The 24,034-nt window shown below is 39.4% G+C and overlaps 1 protein-coding gene across 1 annotated transcript; it reads left to right on the forward strand.

The window, feature by feature from the left end:
* The first annotated feature begins 4,122 nt into the window (after nt 1-4,122).
* On the forward strand, nt 4,123-12,818 carry LOC128113561 (probable ubiquitin carboxyl-terminal hydrolase FAF-X). The gene is made up of 4 exons (XM_052743340.1): nt 4,123-4,335; nt 8,493-8,638; nt 11,222-11,301; nt 12,784-12,818. The coding sequence occupies exons 1-4, from the start codon at nt 4,240-4,242 to the stop codon at nt 12,816-12,818; spliced, it is 357 nt and encodes a 118-aa protein (XP_052599300.1). The 5' UTR covers nt 4,123-4,239.
* Nucleotides 12,819-24,034: the final 11,216 nt, after the last annotated feature.

The raw sequence follows: 24,034 nt of genomic DNA on the forward strand, positions 1-24,034 counted from the left end.
CTAGCCCCATTTCTTCTCTATAAATTTCTTTTCACACACTGTCTTCCCAACTTCATGTCTTCCTTTTGTTTTTTGATAACACACTAAGTCCAATTAGTGCTGCCTATACTTGCATGGATGTCCAATGGAACATTGGAAAACCGATCAGTGGCCACATCCTCCATAAAGCATGATTCTCAGAACTGAAGAGACAGCTCAAGTGTTTTAGGGCCCTTGATCTTGCAGGGGACCTGGGTTCTATTTCCAACACCACATGGCAGCTCACAACCATCAGTAACTCCAGTAGCTGAGGATCCAACACCATCTTCTGGTCTCTGTGGGTATTTATATTTACATTTTTATTTATATTATTTTATAATAATATAACATTTATATTATATTATATATTTATACATATATGCAGGCAAAACACTAAAACATTCATACATGCAAAATAAATAATTAAAAAAATGATTCTCCTTCCTTCCTCTGTCAACTATCTACTGTAGTATGGGGTAGTGCCTGGAAATTATCTACCCCACCTATGAGGGGACCAGCAGACCTGGGCTGCTCTCAGCCTTGGTCAGAGAAGCCTCTTTATGTAGTAGAGAGCACTCAATGCAGAGATGGGTGACTGGTCAGATGATACTAGGAGACTGAGAACTCATCCCTAAACAGGGCATCTGTATGTATGTGTCCACCACTAAGGCTCAGGAAACATTTCAGAAGAGGAAGCTAAAAATAATGTACACAGGATCCCTGGACTAGTCATGCCCACCCACTTCAGAGGGCGCAGCTGAGAAACCAAAATCAAAGAAAGAAAGACAGACAACTTCATGAGATGGTCCTCTTACCTCCACTCACATGCTGAGGCACACAGGCCCCTTCATCATGCACACACACAACAATAAACAAACAAACAAACAAAAATAAAATCAAAAGTCCACAAAAGGAAGAATTAGCAAATTCCCTAAATAGAATTTCTACCATTGCCAAATATAGGTAGACAATAAAAATTATGGAACATTTACCAGGGTTAAGATTTTCCTAGCCTGGTGTGGTGGATGCCTGCCTTTAATCCCAGCACTAGAGCCAGAAGCAGGAGGATCTCTGTGAGTCTGAGGCCAGCCTGGTCTATATAGCAAATTCTAGGAGAGCCAGGACTATGTAGAGAGATCCTGTCTCAAAAAATCAAACAAAGGAAAAGAAAAAGAATTTCCTTGATGGTATCAAACATTCAGGGTGTTCCTCATTAAAAAGTCTAGATCAAGAAGAGTATGTGGTTCTTGCAAGAACAAAACCATGTCAGTCTTATGCTGAAGTGAGCAATGAGCCCCAGCTGCTTGGAAGGCAGAGGAAAGAGGATCCAGGGCATTCAAGGCCAGCAACACAGTGAGACTCTATCTCAAAAAGAAAGAAGAAAACAACCAAATAACAATGAAAACAAACCCACAAAGCAGCTGCCACCAGCCTGTAACCCTCAAACTCAGGAGGCAAAAGTAAGGAATTGCCAAAAGTTTGAGTCTAGCTTGAGTTACATATGAAGACCCTACTTTCTAGAGAGAGGTGGGGAGTGCTTGGAAAGTTCACCACAATGCAATGGATAAGTGAAAGAAAAGAGGCCAGTATGAAAGGATTCAGTGCTTCCCAGATAAGCACGTGGACTCAAGTTCTACATCTAGAATCCACATTAAAAAGTGTGTGTGTGTGTGTGTGTGTGTGTGTGTGTGTGTGTGTGTGTGTGTGTGTGTGTGTGTGGCGGGTGGGGGCCTAGGGGGGTTGTAAGTGCTGGTAACTGATCCTATTGCTGGGGAGGTGGAGGCGGGCAGAGCCGTCCCTGGACAGCCAGCCTGGCCGACTTGAGGAGTCCCAGGCCAGTGAGAGGACTCATCTCCAAACAGAAACAAAGTGCCTGAGCAATGATGACACCTGAGGCTGTCCTTGGGCCTCCACTTGCATGGACACACACATGCACTATGAAGCATTCTGGTAGTGCTAGGGATTGTGGGACTCAGGGCTTTGTCTGTGATAGACAAGCACTCTGCACACACGAGAAAAGCAACCTGATAGATATGCAGGAACTCTGGGTATCTTCTGCTCAATATTGCTAGGAAGCCAAAGCTGCTCTAAAAAGTAGCTGGAGAGATGGCTGGGTAGTAGCACTGGCTGCTCTTCCAGAGGATCTGTGTTCAATTCCCAGCACCCACCTGGTGGCTCACAGCTAACTCCAGTTCCAGGTGTTCTGACACCTGTAGTCGGACTTTCCTTTGTGTCCAGTTCACAAATAACAACATAGAGATGTATTATTAATTAGAAAAGATCTACCTTATCTTAGGCTTGTTTTTAACTAGCTCTTATAACTTAAATTAACCCATTGCTATTAATCTACGTTCTGTCACGTACCACCCATCCTGCTTCTTCCGTGTCTCCTGGCATCTCTTGCTTCAAGTGCTAGGGTTAAAGGTTTGTGCCACCACTGCCTGGCCACATAACATTTTTGTTAAAAAACAAAAAAGTAGAGGCAGGTCCAAGCCCCTCCCCCTGCATCAAGGCTGTGCAAGGTTTCCCACCATAGGATGTACTAGGCTTTGTAGACTCCTCATGGGAGGCCTTACCTTTTTGGAGGAGGGAATAGGGTGGGGTGGGGGAGACTGGGAGGGGAGCAGGAGGAGGGAAGAGAGGGAGATCTGTGGTTGGTATGTAAAATGAATAAAAAATTTCTTAAAAATAAATTAATTAATTTTTTAAAAAGTAATGTTGATGGAAACAAGCCTTGGGAGATTGTTTAAAGGCTGCAGACACCTCCTATCCTGCTTTGTACACCCTCTGCAATGTGTCTCCCTCCCAATTCCTCCTGTGTGGACATGATGTCTCTTCTGCTCTCCTCCCCAGGCTGGGCTGACTTCCTGTAGCCGGTAGAAGGGAGTCCCATCAGCAAGAAGCTTGGTCCTTTGGCATGGATTCTCTTAGAAATGTCTGGTTACTATATAAGGAAGCCCAGGGTGTGGCTGTCGCTGGAGAGGACCTCTGGGTCCTTACTGATAACCTGACACCCAGTGAGGCTATCCTGCTCATCTCCACAGGCATCCCAGTGAAAACTGGGGTGTAACTCAATTGGTAGAGTAGTCACTAGCATAGCCTAGTATAAACAAAGCCTCTCTTCCTGGGTTCAATCCCCAGCACCCCATAAACCAGAGGTGGTGGCCTATACTTGTAATCCCAATTTGGGAAGGCAGGAGAATCAGAAATTCAAGGTCAGGAGCTAGAGAGATAGCTCAAGTTAGTAGACTATCTCAAAAGCTTGAGAACTTCAGTTGAATCACCCACAGGAAAAGCTAGGCATCATAGTGTGTGTTTATAATCTCAGTTTTGGGGAGGGGAACATAGGAGGAGCCCTGGGGCTCACTGGCCAGCCATGCTAACCTAATTGATGAGCTCTAGGTTCATGGAGAGACACTATAGAGGGTAGGAGAGACGGCACAGCAGTTAAGAGCACTAGCTGGTAGCGCAGGCCTTTGATCTCAGGACTCTGGAGGCAGAGGCAGGTGGATATCGGTGAGTTTGGGGACAACCTGGTCTACAAAGTGAGATCCAGGACAACCAGGAGACGGTGAAGGAGACAGTGAAGGAGATGGAGAAGGAGATGGGGGGGCAGGCAGACAGGGCGCAGGGGGTTATAGGGGCAGGGGAGCAGACATGGAGGCCACGGAGAGAGGCCATGGAGAGAGACACAGATCAGACCAGTTCAGACCGGATCAGACCAGTTAAATCCAGATCTGACTGGATCAGACAGGATCAGACCGGTTCAGATTGGTTTAATCTGTTTCAGACAGGTTCTGACCAGTTCAATCCAGCTCAGACTGGTTTAATCCGGTTCAGACCGGATCAGACCGGGCTGGAGAGATGGCTCAGCAGTTAAGAGCATTGGCTGTTCTTCCAGAGGTCATGAGTCCGATTCCCAGCACCCACATGGTGGCTCACAACGATCTGTAATGAGATCTGGTGCCCTCTTCTGGCCTGCAGACATACATGCAGACAGAGCACTGTATACATAATAAATAAATCTTTTAACAAAATGTTCTCTTTTCCTTTCTACTTGTAGGTTATGCAATGGTCTCTGCAAGATGTTTTATTCTTGAATTGGAGCTTTTTAAGACTGACAAATGCTGGTACTTCATCTTCTATAAGTGAACTATAATTTCTTTTCTTAAGACAACTACATAAGCAGACAAAATTGCAAAGATCTGCCCTGTGTCGAGTATGACAGCCACAACTCGTGGCTCTCCAGTTGGAGGGAATGACAACCAGGGCCAAGCTCCTGATGGACAGTCTCAGCCCCCCCTCCAACAGAACCAGGTAAGACATTAAAGATAAAGACACATTGATATATCTCCTATACTCTTGAGTGCTGAGTGTGGAAACATGATAGAAATGATTGTGAAGCAACCATAAAATGAATGTTTTGTTTAAGAAAAGTAAATATAGGTCTTCAGCAGTAACAAAAAACTCAAGTGCTGAAAGCAACATTGTTTTCTTTCATATCTTTTTCAGCTGTCTTACATTGTCAGTCTTCAATAAAATGAACAATTTTAAGCCCTCTGTCGATTCTGGAAAAAACCATTGTATTATTCAGTGTAGCCTATGGGACCAAGTAAATCAGAACTCTATTTTGTATGCCACATATATAAAATTATAAATTGTCTATTCACAATAAGATTTTTAAAGACTATGGAGCGAAGTCTTATTACTGGCACTCAAATCAAATTTCATCTATCAGCTTTATGACTGGGTAAATTATATAATCTCGAAGCCTCAGTTTCTTCATTTGATAGGGATAACAGTAATGGAACTTCATGGCATTGTTTGAGGATCAAGTGAAATAATGTTTGTAAAGATCTTAGCGTCGGTCAGTCTTTTGCTTTCCCTAAAGCTCTTAAAGTAATATTATTTTTCTGTTTTCTCAATCGGCTTATGTAAGGTTTCTGGTTCTTCTGATGTCTATTCCCCCATTGCAAGATTTTACTAGTAAAATTTACTAATTAAAAAAAACTTGATTTTGTAAGCAGATTTTCTATGTAGAGCCATATTTTTTGTTTTTTGAGACAGGGTCTCTCTACATAGCCCTAGCTGTCCTGGAACTCACAATGTAGATCACATTGGTCTGAAATTTACAGAGATCCACCTGCTTTTGCTTCCCAAGTGCTGGGATTAAAGGTGTGAACCACTGTGCCCAGCCTAGATCCATCTTTTTAAATAAGGATTTTCTTAAAGAAAAAAACAAAAAAAAACCATTTTTTTATCTTGGTCATTTTTGTCCACTTCATCTAGAGTGCCAACTTTATTTAAATACAGTTGTTTATAATACTGTTTGTGTCCTTGAGTGTTGGGATGGAACTCAGGTCCTTGCATATGCTAAGTGTATATATACTATATAACTTGAAACTGCTTCTCACCTCAGACCCTATAATATCCTTTTGACTATTTTTTTTTAGTATATATGGGGGTTTGTGGCAGTGTGTCTTTCTTTGTTCATCTCTGATACTACTAATTTGTATTCTCTCTCCTGATCAATCTTTCATGGTGCTTACCAATTTCATTAATACATTGCTGCTCCCCCCCTAAAAAATCTTTTTTGGGGGACTTTGATCCCATCCCCCATAAAACACACCACATGCTTCTACAAAACCTTATTTAATTGTTCTTTACTTTCTTTGGAATTAATTTTCTTGTTTTCATCTCCTGAAATTTATCTCAACCCTTTCTAATCTATACAGTTTTATACTTTGAAGAATTAGGTTGAATAAGCCAAAGAATAAGATTGTGATAATGCAGCTCCTGTGGTGGTGTTTAGGGGTAAACTAGTTGGTTTGTGTATACGTGTATACATGAGTAACAGACACGCTGCTTACAGAGATACACATTTTTGTGGGGTTTGTATGGATAACTTTTAAAGCAAAAGTGTTATCATTGTAGAGTACTTTGTAGTTTGGGGCTAAGTTTTTACTGTTCAGGTGTTACAGGTTTCATACTCTATTTTTAGTCTGGTAGAAAAGGCCTTTTTTTTCTTTCTGCCTCCCCTTCCTCTGCCACTTGAGAGAAATGAGCAAGCCAGGTCCCTCCCTCCCAAATGTGCCAACTTTGTTAATTCATTTCCTTTTCTAATTCCCATTTTTGAGACATAAAATGGTAATGTATATGGTCACAAATTTTGACAAAATAAAGGTCTTTCCTGTCCCATAAATTTGAAGGCCAGTATTCAAGTTTCTTTAAGTATAGTCAAAGGGCTGTTAGATACCAATGTTTACTAATTTTAAACCAGGAGCTAGTAGTTTATCTTCCTCTCTCTCTTTTTTTTCTGCTTTATTACCTGTATTGTGTGTGGATACTAACCTCTTTTTGCAATTTTCATGACTTTGCAGGGTTTTTCAGTGAAAAGAAATCCTGTTTGTTAACATTACACTTGTTTTGTTTTGAGACAGGGTCTCTCACTATGTAGCTCTGCCTGTCCCGGGAACTCCCTTTGTAAACCAGGCTGGCCTTAAACTCAGAGATCCTTCTGTCTTTGCCTCCCAAGTCCTGGGATTAAAAGCATATGTTAGGGGTTGAAGAGGTGGCTCAGAGGTTAAGAGCACTGGCTGCTCTTCCAGAGATCCTGAGTTTAATTCCCAGCAACTACATGATGGCTCACAACCATCTGTAATTGAGATCTCTCTTCTGGCATGCAGGCATAAGTAGGCAGAACACTGTATAGATAATAAATAAACAAATCTGTGTTTTAAAAAAGACATGTTACTTTTATTTTAAAATATACTTGATTTTTAGAGGTCTTAGGTTTGTGATAGTAATAGTACATGTCTGTTAGGTATTAGTATGTGCACATTGTGTTCATCTATTGAAGATAACTTGCATTTTTAAAACAAAAGAACAAAAGCAAATTACATTCTTAACTATAGAACCACTCTGTTTACCTATAAAATTTCTTCATTGTTTCTTATTGCTATGTTTTGTTTTGGTTTTGGTTTTGATTTTTTGAGACAGGGTTTCTCTGTAGCCCTGGCTATTCTAGAACTCACTTTGTAGACCAGGCTGGCTTTGAACCTACAGAGATCTGCCTCCTTTACCTCCCAAGTGCTGGGATTAAAGGTGTGTGCCACCACTACCCAGGCTATTTTATATTATTTAATGTTAGGATTTTAATTATTTCACAAACTCTGATACTGTTGGACCACAAAGAAGCAACCAAATATTTAGTCAGCACTTGATTTAGGGCTTAGTTTTTGTTTGTTTTTTCTTTCTGTTATTTTTAATTATGTGTGTATGTACATCTATGTGTGGGTATATACACATGAGTAGAGATACCTACAGAGGTGGTATGAGATCTCCCTGGAAACTGGTGGTTATGAGCTACCTGATATGGGTGCTGGGAATTGAACTCTAGTCCTCTGAAAGAGCAGTGGGTGCTCTTAAGTGCTGAGTCATCCCTCCAGCCCAGGGCTCAGTTTCTCATAAGCTTTACATGTATTGACATAAAGAGAAATTAAAAAATAACCTGAGGGAGTCACTTCTGTACAATGTGTGTTCTGGGTGTTTAATTCGAGTCTTCAGGCTCAGTGGCAAGAGCATTAATAATTCTTAATCAAATTTTTAACTTTAAAATCTGTACATATAGAATAAAATTTAAGACTCCTAGTATGTCATTAAAACCAGTGACAAGTGGGATGAATGTTCCTCCGATATATCTGAGAAGGTTCTAGAATGTAATTTGACTATGTATGCCAATAGTTTTAAAAGAAATTGTCTATACTGTTGTAGTTAATATTTCTAGTGTCCTGTCCTAAAGAAAAATGTGTTTTCTACAAGATTTATACATGACAAAGACTCATTGTATTAATTTTAATTTATGTAATGCTGATAATTTTGACTACTTAGATATTGAATGAAAAGGACAGATACAGTCCCAATTTTATTGAAATTTTATGCATACATGGACAGTTTTTCTTTAGTTCATAAAAAGATCACAAGGAGGTAATTAAAATGTCATTGCTGGTGTTTTATTTGTTGGTGTGGTATTACAGATGTTTAAAATTGGTTTTGTCTCTATTTTCTGTGAGCATGTAAATACAGGACAAAGTGTTTTGTTGGTTGTTTAAAAACAAAACAGGTTTCTAAAGCTATAGACTTCAAATTAGCTATTTGTATGGGGCTTCTAGCATTTGAATTCTCTGCCTGGTGACTTAGCTGTGTTCTCCCTCCTTAGTGTAAAAGTTCATCATTAGGTTGCTACTTCATCTTGTAATCCAGCACAAACTTTGAAAGATTATATTAAATCATAAGCTTTCAATGATGTCTTTGTAAAATTTTATGCTACTAACATTTTAAAAACTAATGCTAATCTCTTAGTGTTTAGACTACTGTCGTGTGTGTGTGTGTGTGTGTGTGTGTGTGTGTGTGTGTGTGTGTGTGTGTTATAGAAACTTATATCTGGAATGTTTAATTTTTAATTTTTAATCAAGACTTCATCGCCTGATTCTTCCAATGAGAATTCCCCGGCAACTCCTCCTGATGAGCAAGGTCAAGGTGATGCCCCTCCACAGATTGAAGATGAGGAACCTGCATTTCCACATACTGACTTGGCAAAGTTAGACGATATGATCAACAGGTCATTTGTTTTCGTTTCTAGTGTGTATGATGCATAAGAAAACCAAGTTTTTCAGCATTATATGTGACAGGTAACACAAAGACGGTGAAGAGGAATCTACTGCCTAATCTTCCCATCATAGTCACTATCAAGTACTTTATAACACATGGGTCTTGTTGGATACAATGAAAAAGAGCGAGAACATTCGTGAAGTTAACTATATGGCCCTAGTTGTTCATTTCCAAAGTAGAACTGTTTGTGTAGTTTGCCTTTTTAAGAGTTGATGAAGCTTCTTTTCAGTGGGCATGTTGGTTCTTGACTAACTTTAATAACTTTAGGGTAGCCCTGAAGCAAACCAGGTCATGAGATGTTTCTCAGAGCCTGCCCTTCATGCTGACTCAAGAGAATGACACTTTTAAGATATTCTTCAGGGTAAGGAAAGGATGTAAAGAAACAGAAGAGCATATTAAAAACAAAAAGAAAAACCCCTATCTGAACGTAGTCCTCACTGGGTAGTGTGAGCTCAACAAGGGGCCCCTCAGAAAGGGTAGTGGGCACTGGAGCAATGGCTCAGCCATGAAGAGCACTTGCTGCTTTTCCAGAGGACTTTGATTCTATTGCTGGCACCCACATGACAGCTCACAGCTGTCGTCTATTACTCCAGACCCAGGGAGTCCAGGCTCTTCTGGCCTCTAAAGGCACCAATCATACATGCAGACAGAGCACTCATACACACAAATTAATTGATTAAAAGTGAGAGCATTTTTATTTTATTTTTTTAAATTTTTTAAAAAGATTTATTTATTTATTATGTATACAGCATGTATGACTGCAGGCCAGAAGAGGGCACCAGATCTCATTACAAATGGTTGTGAGCCACCATGTGGTTGCGGGGAATTGAACTCAGGACCTCTGGAAGAGCAGTCAGTGCTCTTAACCTCTGAGCCATCTCTCCAGCCCGAGAGCATTTTAAAAAGAATAATGAAAATATAGGCATTTTACCTTTTTGTTGTATTTTTACTTAATAAAAGTCAAAATTGTTAAATACATATATGGAGAAATAAAATCCTTTGCATTAAAAAAAACTGAGCTGGGTGTAGTGGCTCACATAATTAATCTCAGCACTTGGGAGGCAGAGGCAGGCAGATCTCTGTGAGTTCAAGGCCAACCTGGTCTACACAGTAAGTTCTAGGACAACCTGAGCCACACATAGTGAGACCCTATCTGGAAAAAACACACAAACAAAAATCTGAATTTCTTAGTAATAAGTATGCATTGTTAAGTACAGAACTATGTTGTGTAATATATAGTAAATAGATAAAATTTATCTAGCCCCTTCCCCCCCACATATCTTAACCAAAAAGTTTCTCTTAACATAAATCAGTACATTTTTCCATATTTGTGTTTACTATTATATATGTATTGAGTTTTTCTATAAATATAAAATCTTACTATAATTTTATAACTTGTTTTACTTGTTTGAAATATTCTCTCAATTGACTCATTTTAAAGGGAACATTTAAGAGAAATATACATGCTTGTAGTAGCAGCTTGTAATAATTGCATGCAATGAATTATTGTCAAATCAATGTTAAGGATATTTATAAAATCCTTGATTGTTCTTAACAGCAGAGATGACATAACAGAAAGCTGCATTGTTACATTTCAGTTTTGTCTGGTGGTTGGTAAAATATGCAGGTTAGATACTAGGTTGCATAAAAACAATTCTTTATGAAAGAAAAATGCAAAGGACATTTTTAAATAAATGATGATAGTTATTTGTTTCTAATAGGTTATTAATGAAGTGCTTTTATTAAAAAAGGGGGCAAGAGTGGTTGGGAATTTTACCAGCTCTTAGGCGAGTTCAGTGGTTGGCTAGAAGGTTGACTCTTCTGGGGAACAATGGGTGAATTAAATAGTGATGATTGAGAAGGCCTATGAAAAGGATAAATGGCCAGATGTTTGGGTCAGCACTGAAACTAGAGAGAATGCTGCATCCTTGTTTAAGGGAGAGACACCTGTGGATTCTGCAGATCCTTTAGAAAAAATTGATAGATTATAAGGCATAAATCAGTCTTGGCCTCCTGAAGTTTTTGTTCCTTGTGAAGAATTTCAAGGCATGCCTTTTCTAATCTGATCTGAAAGCCTTTGCCTATGAAGATTTAATAATAGGCCTCTGTGATGCCTAATTGATACTTTATTATAGTAGTTTCTCTTATAATTTTTAAAAGTCTGCTTGTAGAGACAACAAATGATGCTTAATTGTAAAAAAAATGATTCAACCAGACCCACTGTTTTAATATTTAATATTATTTTAGTTAATACTTAATGTTTTTTGGTTTTTGTTTTTTTTCTGAGACAGGTTTTCTCTTTTAGCTTTGGAGCCTATCCTGAAATTCACTTTGTAGACCAGGCTGGCCTTGAACTCACAGAGATCCACCTGCCTCTGCCTCCCAAGTGCTGGGATTCAAGGCGTGCACCCACACCGCCCGGCCTACTTAATGTTTTCATAGTGAAAATAAATAATTGTAATTAGTAACTGACTATAGTACCTCTTTTATTTTGTGCATAACCAGTAAGCCTCTTTATTTTGTAAATTCCTAGGCCTCGATGGGTCATTCCAGTTTTGCCGAAATGGGAATTAGAAGTGCTTTTAGAAGCTGCTATTGATCTTAGTAAGAAAGGTATGTTTCAGTGTCATGCTTTTCTAAATGCATGCTACTAGATGTATTTTCACTTTATTCCTGAAAACTCTATTTTCCTGTTAAAACACAATTGTATAGTAAGCTTACAGATAGAGCTCACATCTGTTTAAAAAGGACAACACTCAAGAGTGCTAGACAGAAAGGGTATATGTATTCATATTTCTAAAGAGCAAGTCCATTGTTTAGATCTGTAATTACTCAAAGATTCATTCCTATTGTGGGAATTCTATAATATACACAAAAGTTTTTGTAATTAAGCACTCTGTAGGCGATGCATAGTACAAATATCAATTGAGTTTAACTAGCTGCAGAAGTGGGAAGGGGGTGGTGAGCATCCTAAGGGATTTCTGGTCTCAAGTAATGTGCAGACCTGCAAATTTCTATACTAAAGGATGCATGACTCTTAATCTATGATTCTTTGAACAAAGAATTTTTTTATTTCTATTTTTGTTGATTTCTTTGTATGTATTCATTATGGGAAGGGTATGATATATGTGGCAATCAAGAACTTGCAAGAGTTGATTCTTTTCTTTCCACCATGTGATTCCCAGAGACTGAAAGGTTTTCAGCCTTGCTAGGAACTGTTTTTACAGGCTGAGCCATATGGCTGGCCCATCAATGTGTTTTTTAAATAAAAGTAGCTTTTAAAAAATATAATTAATAATTTTTTTAAGGAAAAGACTTGTAAAGTGGTTCTGTTAAAAAGAAATACTTAACTCAATAAAAAGAATCTAGTGCTCAGTTGTCTGGAAGTAAAAGGTTAATGTTGGGATTGAACAATATTAAATTACACTGGTCTATTTCTGATATGGCTGAATTATCTTAGTAGTGGTGCTCAGTTTGCTTTCGGGCACTGGGATTTGAGGGGGTGGAGTTCCTGGAACTCACTCTGTAGACCAGGCTGGCCTCAAACTCAGAGATCCACCTGCCTCTGCCTCCCATGTGCTGGGATTAAAGATGTGTGCTGCCACCACCTGGCTAAGACACTGGAAATTAAAAGGAGCAACATTTATTTTCCTTTTTTTAAAAATTTTTTTAAAGATTTTTTTTTATTTATTATGTATACAGAGTAGGGTGCCAGATCTCATTACAGATGGTTGTGAGCCACCATGTGGTTGCTGGAAATTGAACTCAGGACCTCTGGAAGAGCAGTCAGTGCTCTTAACCTCTGAACCATCTCTCCAGCCCCGAAACATTTATTTTCTGAGACAGTCTTTTGTATTATCTTTTTATTACTGTGACAAATAACAAATAAACAGCTTACAAACAAAAGCTTTATTGGCTCACAGTTCTGGAGATTTCATAGGGTTAGAGTTAGGGCTAGGGGGAAATGTGTGGATAGAGCAAAGCTTCTCACCTTTTGGTGTCCAGGAAATGAGAGAAAGATAAGGGATCTCACAATCACTTTTGAGGGCAAACCCCTACTTTTCAGATTTCTCACGAAATTCTACCTTTTACAAGGGTTTGCCAAGTCTGCCCATATCACCACAGTGTAGTGACCAAACCTTTGGAAGACATGTACCCAAACATAACTGTTCTGGTGTGTCGTAACTAACAATAAGCAATTGTATTAGTTATTGTCAAAATTAACATTTTTATAGTACCTTGCTTGGGTTCATGTCACTCCCTGGCAAGGGGAAATTTTATCTTACATCAGTTATTCCTCCTTTGTTTAAAGAATGTTTGTTATGCCTTACTAATCTTGAAAAGCTACGAAAAAAGTTTAATCAGATTATTGTTTTTCACAATTTAAGTGAACTTTGCTAGTTAATAGTCTAAACATTAACTATGTAGTAAAAACATGGTATTTCAGTTAGTGCCATTGACATTCAGTAGATTTGTATTCCTCTCCCATACTTATTTTGAGCACCATAGTTTATTTTACATGATGTTCAATTTTTTTAAATTTTTTTTTATGCTGAATGCCATTTATTGAAGGAGGGAGGAGGTCTTAAATACAGGCTTACAGCACAATGGGAGAACCCCAGAGGGCAGAAGTTTGCTACCGATGCTTTACAATCTTGTATCTAAGCTGTTAACACCCATTATGCAGGATACACAGACAAGAAAGTTCCCTTAAGAATTCAGGAGGGTGGAACCCAGCAGGGAATTAGCATAGGGAGGATATCAAGGTCAAGGTCAGCAAGCAAGGCAACAGTTACCCAAAATGGGGGACAGGGCCCTACAGGTCCCCCTTTTACTAAAAAATGAGCTTCTGACTTAGGTTGCGTAGGACGACGTCAGGAGGTCACCTTACCCATCATGGAGATGACTGCCCAGGGCACACAGGCTTTCTGTCTTAGGTTGGTGAGCGCCCCCCAGGCATTACCCATCTCTGAATACTCATTATCATACAGGCTCAATCCTGTGTGAGCTGCAGTTAACTGCTGCCAAAGATCTCAAAGTGGCACTGGGCTTGCAATCTGTGTGTTCGATACATAAAAGACCAACAGAAGTCCTAACCCACCCATAGCCGATAGGCTAAAGGCAACTGAGCCATTCCCTTCCTTAATGAGCCTTACTGCAAATTGGAGTCCTTGTAAGATGGTATCTCAAAAGTAAATGGAACTTGAGTTTATAAATTTATAATTTTCAAAGCCAATCGAAATGTATATAACTATTGAATTAAATTTATCATGCCCAATAGAATGAAAGATTAACTAACTGTGGTAGCTCCTTTTGCTGCCAGGGTCTCCACTGTGCTAGCTGTAGTAACCAATTATGAAATGGTAATCCCAGAAACAGTAGCAGTGGTGGCCGCCACTGCTATAACAGCAACAACGATGATGCTCAATTTTTAAAGTTTAAATGTCACTCATATTGTACAATCAAAATCAAATAATTTTTATACAGATTGAGATGTTAAAGTCATTCTTTGTATTGGTGACACATGGCTCTGTTGTCTTTTTTTAAATCAGATGAGATAAAGTAAAGACAAAAAAGTGTAAGGCAGTCTAGACTGAAGACTTGCTGTTGGTGTCAGTGATAGGTTAAATGCTGAGCATTTGCCCCCTTTGCAGTACACCTCAGGATTGTTTTCTTATTTAGGCATCTTCACATCCAGAGACCATCCTTTTTTATGGGATATAAAGAGATAGCCCCATAGATTAGCTATTCAGTCCCATTCTTTGCCTTCCAATAGTCCCTTTTGCCCTTTTGACTGATCAGTAGAGAAAAGTGTGACAAAGAGGGATTATCCAGGATGTCCTAGTCTCCTGAAGTCCTCAAGAATCTAGCCAAACACATTTGGCAGGAGTTTTGATTGTTTGTTTGTTTGTTTATTTGGGGTTTCTTGTATGTTTGTTTTTTGTATATTTGGATCTTGAGAAAAGAACATAAAAGCCTGCATATGGAGGGCACTTTGCTTCTTAGAAAGGTTGCACAAGGATACATCAAGCTCCATAGTGGTGTTAAAATGTCATGGGTAGAGCATTCTTGGGCTGAAAATGTATATAAGGAGCAGGAATTTTTGGAAAACAAAAACTGGTTTCTGTTGAGAGTCTGAGAATCAAATTTATACCAGTTTTTAAGAGTAGATACCAAAGACGAGTTTGAAGGAACGGAAGGTGTGAATCTCACCATGGATCCTACTGGGGGTCATCATCAATCCAAAAAGCATCCCTAGAGGCTAAAAAACCTGTAGCTGGAGTTTTCTCCAGTCCTGCCTGGTTTACAATCAGGACAAATCTCTCTCACCCCCCAGTCCTGCAGCCACTCAGATCCAACAGAGTAAACACACAGAGACTTACATTATTTAAATTGTTTGGCCTAATGGCTCAAACTTCTAGCTATCTAGTTCTTACATCTTAAATTAACCCATTTCTATAAATCTATACCTTGCCACATGGCTCGTGGCTTACCAGTATCTTACATGTTGGTACTCACGGTGGTGGCTGGCAGCGTCTCCTGACTCAGCCTTCCTGTTCCCAGAATTCTCTTCTCTGCTTGTCCCACCTATACTTCCTGCCTGGCTACTAGCCAATTAGCATTTTATTTATACAGAGTGATATCCACAGCAGAAACCTCCACCAGTAGAAAGACATCCTACCTACCTACCTAGTACAGAAGGCTTCTGGCACAAGGATAAATTATCCAGATGATCAGTCCAAATTTGTGTGACGGAGAAACTTGCTGACTTAATAGAAGGTGGAATGACTGGCAGAAGTCACAGGACCACGAGATTCACTCCAGAATGGCACCCAAGAAAATACAAAATGAGAAGGGAAAGAAAGAGTTTAGAGGGATCCTGACAGTATGTGTACCATACACTGGGAGTCACAAGTGTAAAGGCAGTCCGAATTATGTGAAAGTCTTGGGACAAATGACTGGAGGAGAAGAGACAATAAGGTTTATGGGAAAGAAAAAGCTATGATCAAAAAGGGGAGGTTTGGTTTTGAAGGACCACCTTCTGATATTTCTTTAAATTTAAAATTGCCTAAGAGTCTCTAATTTATGAGACTATCATGTTGTATGTAATTTCATTTTTTTCAGGGAATTTGCAATAAATGATAAGTGGCTGAGCAGAATTGTCTATGGGAATAAATCACTTGAATGGGATCCAACTTATAGCTTTATAGAATTTGGGGTTATCTCTCCAGGAAAAGTAAACCTAGACACAGGGAACTTTCCCCCATCCATCTTCCCATTTTTTTTTTTTTTTGGTTTTTCAAGACAGGGGTTCTCTGTGTAGTTTTGGTGCCTGTCCTGGATCTCACTCTGTAGACCAGGCTGGCCTCAAACTCACAGAGATCCGCCTGGCTTTGCCTCCCGAGTGCTGGGATTAAAGGCGTGCGCCACCACCGCCCGGCCATCTTCCCATTTTTAAAACAGATCTGGCTGTAGGTATGTGCCATCTTTTAGTTTTTTTTTTTCCTGAATTGTTAGGCTACACTATAGCCAAACTATAATGTCAAAGAAACTTAGCCTTCTCCTTTTAAGGGTCTTAGATCAAATTATTCTTTAGGATGCATCCAAAGGAAGTGTCAGGGGCAATGGACACCTTATTTTTTTTCATCAAAAAAAGAGAGGACAGTATTCCCTGGGAAGCAGAGGTGCTCTATAGGATATCCTGGTAGAGATCTTGAACATCCTCATCACATTCAAGAATTTGGTACATCTGGCCTTCCCATGTCTGTACCTATGACCTTTCATCTCTGCTTCTTAATCACTTTGTGATCTTTTCAGAGAAAGGCTTTCAGAAAAATGCATCCTGCTAGATCTGATATATGGGGACCAACATGTGGAAACTGGTTCTGCAGACTTTAAAGGTTTTCTAACCCAGAGGTTGGATTGTGGAAGGCAAAATGGGAGTCATCCCCATGCAGAACAAATGCCAAACAAAGGTAGTGAGGGTGTTCCAGGAGTACCTTTATATTTGCCCATGGGAGGATAAAAGATATTTGCAATGGACACATGGTTCTGGGTCCCCTGATGACAGGAAATAAATAAGCCCTAACCCCTCATCAGAGGTGCCACCCTCATTGATCTCATAAAGGAAAATGATCTAGAATTTTTGTTTCCTAGGAACCAGAAATTTACACTTCCAGTGAGGGTTTCTATTGCTGTGAAGAGACACCATGATCAAGAAAAACATTTCACTGAAGCTTGCTTACAGTTTCAGAGGTTTAGTCCATTATTGTCATGGCAAGAAGCATGGCAGCATGAAGGCTGATATAGTGCTGGAGAGTTCTACATCTTGATCTGCAGGCAGCAGAAGGAAACTGTGTGTCATACTGAGTGTGGCTTGAGCATATAAAACCTCAAAGCCTGCCCTACAATGACACACTTCCTCCAACAAAGCCACACCTACACTCCTAATAGTGCCACTCCCTATAGGCCAAACATTCAAACATGAGTCTATGGAGGCCATACCTATTCAAACCACCACAAGTAACTAACCTTCCAGCAGTGTCCACAGTCCTCAGTCAATTTCAGTGCTTCCCTGAGAGATCCAAAAAGAGGAAGCAGAGAGTTAGAGTATAGATGGTAGTTGTAACAGAACAGCTCTCTTCACAGCAATAGAAAAGTGACTAAGACAAAAGTTGGTACCAGGGAGCTGGATACTGGTATGATAGGTCTAATCATGCTTCTTCTTGTCTGAATGTGGACTTTGGAACTTTAGATTAGGAAATCAGTCGAATACTTTAATCAGAGCTTAACTGACCATAATAATAGGGTCAGAGAAGACAATCATGCTGAAAAAAATGTAAATTATGACAGCCTGGCTCAAGAGATTTCAGAGGGGGAGAGTACTAGTAAGTGGCCTAGAAAGCATTCTTGTGATTTTGGCAAAGAATGTAGTTGCTTTCTACCCTTGTCAAAAAGAAAAAAAAAACTGCCTCAGGCTAAATTGAGCATGTATGTTATGCTGAATTTATTAAGCATTGGCATGTTATGGGTAACCCACTAGAGATGACCACTCAGACACAGTTTATAGCCAATTGAAAATATTTATTCCAGCTGGCTGGGACCACATTCAAGTGTTCAGGAGATCTAGTAATAGGTTTTCTGCCCCACCCCCATAATAAGTTTCTCCACTGAAGTAGTAAGCCAGACGAAACCAAATTGAAAAAATATAGCAACAGGTATATTGAGCAAAGCAACTCCTGGGTAAGTTCACTGGTATCAGAGAACGAGGTCAGAGAAATTCCATACCCAAGCCAGGGCAGGAAAGTTTTATAGATTGTAGGCAAAGGGTAATGATGTGTCCACCACAACCTGTGTTTGTGCCCAAGTACGGTCAAAAGCTGAGCACTTAGGTGAGGACTTGGGTGGTGGGCAGCTTCAAGGAAGGAAGCTGCAATAGCCTCCTAGAATGCAGAACTGGACTTTTTGGCACCTTTCCTTTGGAGATTCTCTGAGTAGGTGGGGTTTGGAGAGAGAGATTGGAATGGGGTTTCCTGGGCCCTTCAGGGGTGAGTAGGAGATTTTAAGCAAATGCCTAGATGTGACCCCAAGTGTCCATAACCTGGGATTTCAAAGACCAGAGACCTTGTTAAGGCATCTCACTTGGCAGCTGCAGTTAGGGCTTTGCAGAGTTTGCAGAGTAAGCAATTTTAACAGAAGCTAAGTGGTTAGATACAAGGGGTGTCAACACAAACAGGCAGCTAAACGAACTGTTAGTTGGAGGAGGGGCCACATGAACAAGCAGTTTTAACAAAGGCTAAGATAAGTTAGCTAGGACATCTGGACCTTTGGCTTCTAGAATAGGGTTGGATAGTTTTCCATGGGATTCTCCATCAAGGAGATTAGATTCTGGATAAACCTGAAATGACCTCAGCAAGAATAAAAGATGGAGGAACCTCTGCACTGTCTTGCAGAGACACTTGTCACAGGCAGAGGAGATTTTAAGACAGCCTAGTATTGATGGTGTCATGTGGTTATTAATGTTAATCCCACCATGTGAGAATAAGACTACTACCACAATTTTGAGCCAAACTTGAAGCAAGCTTTAATTAAATGGATGATGGGCTCTGGCAAGGTCCATTCCTGGGTTCCCAGAAAATGGCAACCAGTCACATTTTGCAGAGGCTTAAAAAAGCAAACCCATAAGGGACCCTAATTCCCATCAGGTCCAATCAAGGGCAAGCATACATCCTGATGTATTCCCTACATGTGATCAAGCACATTTCGTGCAGTTGGGTCAAACAAACTTGTTTAGGGAAGTGAAAACATAAACAATACCCTCTGAATTTCAGGAAGTATCTGTCCTTGGGCAAGGGGATTACAGGTTAGAGGCAATTATTTTATGGATCTCTTAAAACATAACTTTGGTTCTCACAGTAATCATTTATATATAGATACATTATGAAAAGAAGTAAGGTGGACAAAGAAAAAAGCAAAATGTTCAGTTTGAAGAGAAAAGGAACACCAGGAAGTGTAATGAAGCTCACTTGTGCTCAAGGAGACACAAAGTTTAAAGAAAAGCCTGATGCTAAATGGAATAAAGGGAGTGGTGACCTCAGGGCAAGGCCCACCCAGCTAAGCTTCCACTTGGTGAAAAAAGAATTAAAAAAGAGCTTAAGCGGTTAAGGAAACCAACTGAAAGGAAAAGTATGGGCTCAGGAACCCCCAAACCAAGTTCTCAGCACAAAGGAGATTTATTTGCCCCAGAAGGACAGAGGGCAGGGAATAAGAGACAAAGACAAGAGATATAGAGGATGAAGGAGAAGAGAAGGGAAAGGGATATTTGTCCCAAAGGGACAAAGTACTGCCTCTGGATAGAGAAGAGACAGATGTGGCCCATAAGAAAATCACAGTTTCTAAAGGAAAGGAAGAAATCCTGTGTTATAATAAGATACTTAATTTTAATTGGACATGTTAATTATTTGAGCCAAAAGGGGCTGTTGATTGCTGAATTTCAATACTTTGATTGCTGGACTTTGGTAGTCAGCCTCAGGAGCAGGGATTGGCCAAATAAGGGAGTAGACCTTAGTGGCTAGCTTTAGGAATGTAACCTAATGGTTTTTAGCAAGGTAGAGGGAATGGGAGGGAAGGGCAAGGCCTACCAGAGCCATGTCCACCATGCTCAAGCTGGCCAGAGTCCCTTCACCATCAACAACAGGAAGCTGATGTAAAAATGTAATTGAATGAGGGGGGCAAGTTCCAGCCCCATCAAGCAGCTCTGACCATAGAGTCAAGGATACAAGAAAGGGGTTAAAGAATCTTTCTCCATGGATAAGGAAAAACCACTGAGGCCAGATGTGTATTAGGGGGTTTCCTAAATGGAAAGCCCAGAGAGGCCATTGTGTGAATCTGAGAAGGTGAACCCTGGATTACCCTGGAGACCCCAAAATGTTGGAGATGCCAGAGCTGTGGGATACCTGTTGAGGAAAGCTGCTAACAGGGAGTGGGACCAGCCCAAGAGAAAGAAGTATGTTGTAGTCAACAAAGCTGAGAGGAGTTGGAGACCTGAGGAGTGCTTTGACATCAGACGTGGAGATGCAGAGTTTGGAGTTTGCCCTGCTGGTTTTCAGTCTTGCTTTCATCCAGTATTTCCTCACTATGCTCCCTTTCCTCCCTTTAGAATGGTAATGTATATTCTGTGCAATTGTATGTTGGAAATGTATGATCTACTTACTGATTTTGATTTTCTCTCTGCATGCAGATCAGGACAGAGCTCTTAGTTACTGCTGTAGTACCACATGTGACCTCTTCCTCCCCACCATGATGAAGGTAATGAACTGCTGTGGGATGTTCTGTATGTTAAGTGTGTTGCTCTGATTGGTTAATAAATAAAACACTGATTGGCCAGTAGCCAGGCAGGAAGTTTAGGTGGGACAAAGAGAGAGGAGATTTCTGGGAAGTGGAAGGCTGAGGCAGAGAAACGCTGCCAGCTGCTGCCATGAAAAGCGAGATGTAAGGTACTGGTAAGCCACGAGCCACATGGCAACTTATAAATTAATAGAAATGGGTTAATTTAAGATATAAGAACAGCTAACAAGAAGCCTGAGCCATTAGGCTAAATAGTTTAAATAATATAAGCATCTGTTGTGTTTATTTTGTAAGTGGGCTGCAGGACTGCCGGGGCTTGGCAGGAGCTGGAGAGAAGCTCTCCAGCTATAATGAACTAAATCTGTGAAACTATAAACAAATTCTAATTGAATGCTTTCTTCTATAAGAGTTGCCTTGGTCATTGTTTCTCTTCACAGCAACTTCATAGCCCAGATCGTGGGGACCCCCAAAAAACCACCACAGAGACTGAATCCCATGTGTAAAAGCAAAGAGCCTTTATTCAAGCTCAGGCTTGGTCTCTCTGTCTCTCCAACACCTGAGCTGGGTAGGGTTTTTATCATAGCAGAGGTTGGGGTGAGGGGATTTCCAGGGTTCAGGACCCTGATTGGCTGACATTTGTCTAGGGGTATCTTGGTTAAAAGGGGAAACAGATCTGTGCTAGGCTCAGGGATGTCTGGTGATCTTATCTAATCTTAACAGTTGGGATATTTGGGATGTCAGGTACTTCCCCTTAGATGCTGGTCCATCCCTGGGTGGTGTCAGCTTATGGCTTTTCCTAGATCCTGGATGTTGACTGCCAGTAAGCCTGTCATGGCAGCTGTGTCTGGCCTCTAAGCCTGTCATGGCAGCTATGTGGTCAAGCTGTTTGGGGGGTGGGCCCATACAACAAAACAGTGACTAAGACAGTGTGCATGTGTTAGACAATACTCTGGCTCCTTAATTTATGATATAATAGGAACAAGCTATCTGCAACCTCAAAGACAATTAAGCACAAAGGGACATTCTGACCATCAAGAGATTCAGCTACCAAGATGTCATTGCAGTTTCCTTGGTCACCTCAATTCTAACTCCTTGTCTACCTGGTATCATGTTAATGCCAAATATTTCTAAGTTTTCAACCAGGAGATTTATTTTCATTATGTAAGGAATACATACATAATTTAATGAACCAAATTTTAAATCTAAGGGTGTGTTTTGAAACAATGAGAAATAGCTCCTGTGCCCATGTGTCTTTTTGATGGGCTATTTCATGAAATCTGTCACTTCAAAAAATTTTAGTATCTGAGTATACTCACCTTACATTGAAACAAATGTTATACTTATTAAATTGATATGTAACAAAAATATATTTTGATTTATATTTCAAAACTATCAAAATATGTGGGGAAAATTATAACTATAAATGTAAAAAAAAAGGTAAAGCCCAGCATTTAAAACAAATGTATCTCTTTACATTCTCAAAAAAAATATTGACACCAATAAAATAATTAACAATTAAATATTTAACTATTTTTGGCCGGGCAGTGGTGGTGCATGCCTTTAATACCAGCACTTAGGAGGCAGAGGCAGGCAGATCTCTGAGTGAGTTCCAGGACAGGCTCCAAAGCTACACAGAGAAACCCTGTCTCGAAAAACCAAAAAAAAAAAAAATTAACTATTTTGACTACATTAAATCTAGAAAGACCTTATCAGAAGATATCAGAGTGATACAGGTAGAGGAGTTGACCTGATGTCACTAGCTCTGAAGATGGAAGAAAGGAGCCATAATCCATGGAATGTGGAAAACCTAGACAATAAAAAGGCAAAGAAATTATTCTATCCAGCATTTCCAGAAGCACTGATTTTTATCCAAGTATAACACATAGTGGATGCTGATCTCCAAACCTAAAAGACAAGTAATTTGTGTTGTTCTGAGCCACTGAGAAGCAGTTACTTTTTAAAACAATAATAGAAACTAATTGATTGGAGAAAGAATTCTCTGGGTATTAATAGACATTTAAGTCAGCCTTACAGATTGATGTTTGCCCTTTATGACAAACATTATGAAAATTTTATTTCCTTTTGCTGTGACTCAACAATGAGGGTACACATTTATTACCATGAATAATTGGGACCCTTCTTTCTTCAGGTTAAACTTTAAGAAAGGAAAAGCTTTTAAGAAACATTCTTCCACAGTGTGTCAATAGCAGATTTGAATAGTATTCTTAAAGATCATCTCATTTTAGATATGGAAATTAAGATGAGGAAAAATATTAAGAAAATAAAATTATTGTTGTAGGTAGATATCTGATGGCTATTTGAAATACCTTTGGACATTTCACATTCAAACACCAGTAAAAATCCCATTTTTAACTAATGTTAGATTTAACTTCTGGAAATCTTTTCCAGAGACAGTTGCAAGCTGAAAAATCCAAAGGCAAAGGCCTCACCTGTTGATTGAATGGCTCTCTGGTCTGGTTGAGAGTTCAGTGACCCCCCCAAAACTACACAGCTACAAATACATGCATAAAATTCTTCTGCCAGAAAAAAAAGAATCATGAATTTCTGAAGAATTAAAACTGATTTCAAACACACTGAAGGATGCAGTCTCAAGAATTTGAGTGAGGAGACCTGAATGGTGATTCATGTACTTCCAATGGCTGGTCAGGCTACAATATTTAATATTTTTTGTGAAATGTATTGAGCATTTCATCAGAAGTATATATAGGAAGAAGAACATGTGGTCATTGACAAATTATTGCAAGATTTCTACATTTAAAGAGACCTAAAAGTGCATTAACCAATGATAACATATGGACTTTATATTGACTATAATTCAAACAAAGGAATAACTATTGTTATTTATAAAAAATACTATTTCTGAAATTTTGAGCACCTGATGATATTAAAAAGATTTTGATGCTTTTTTAGTTATGATGAGTATTGCAGATATATTACTATTATATATAATACTCATATATAATTCACTTCCTATATCATTGAGATATTTCTCATGTGCTGGGAATGGAACCTACAGATAAGTATTCTACCACTGAGCTACACCATCAGCCACTATAGAGTGCTATTTAGAAATATTGATGTGTAAACTAGTGACATCTGAGATTTAATTTCCAAAAGTATGAGGAGAAAATGCTGAATATAATGGCTCATTCCTGTTATCTCAGCCTTTTGGAAGCAGAGGCAAAAAGATTGCTGCAAGGTAGAGACCCACTTAAGCTATGTAACAAGCCCCTATATAAAAAACAAACAAACAAGAACAAAAAGTATGATGAGAGAAACAGGGGGATAAATGAAATAAGACTGGCCATAAGTTGGAAGTTGTTGAGGCTAAATGGGTGGGTTTTCATTACAAAGATGGTCCCCAAGTTAAGCTGATTTGACTCTTAATTTTATTTTACTTTACACTTGTGTGAAAGTGATACAAATTCAGGAAAAACTATACTTCAAATTTTAAATTTGATTCTTTTAGGCTAGCCAT

This window comes from Peromyscus californicus, unplaced genomic scaffold (genome assembly GCF_007827085.1).
Source record: "Peromyscus californicus insignis strain IS unplaced genomic scaffold, ASM782708v3 Scaffold_10__1_contigs__length_136768540, whole genome shotgun sequence".
Taxonomy (NCBI): domain Eukaryota; kingdom Metazoa; phylum Chordata; class Mammalia; order Rodentia; family Cricetidae; genus Peromyscus; species Peromyscus californicus.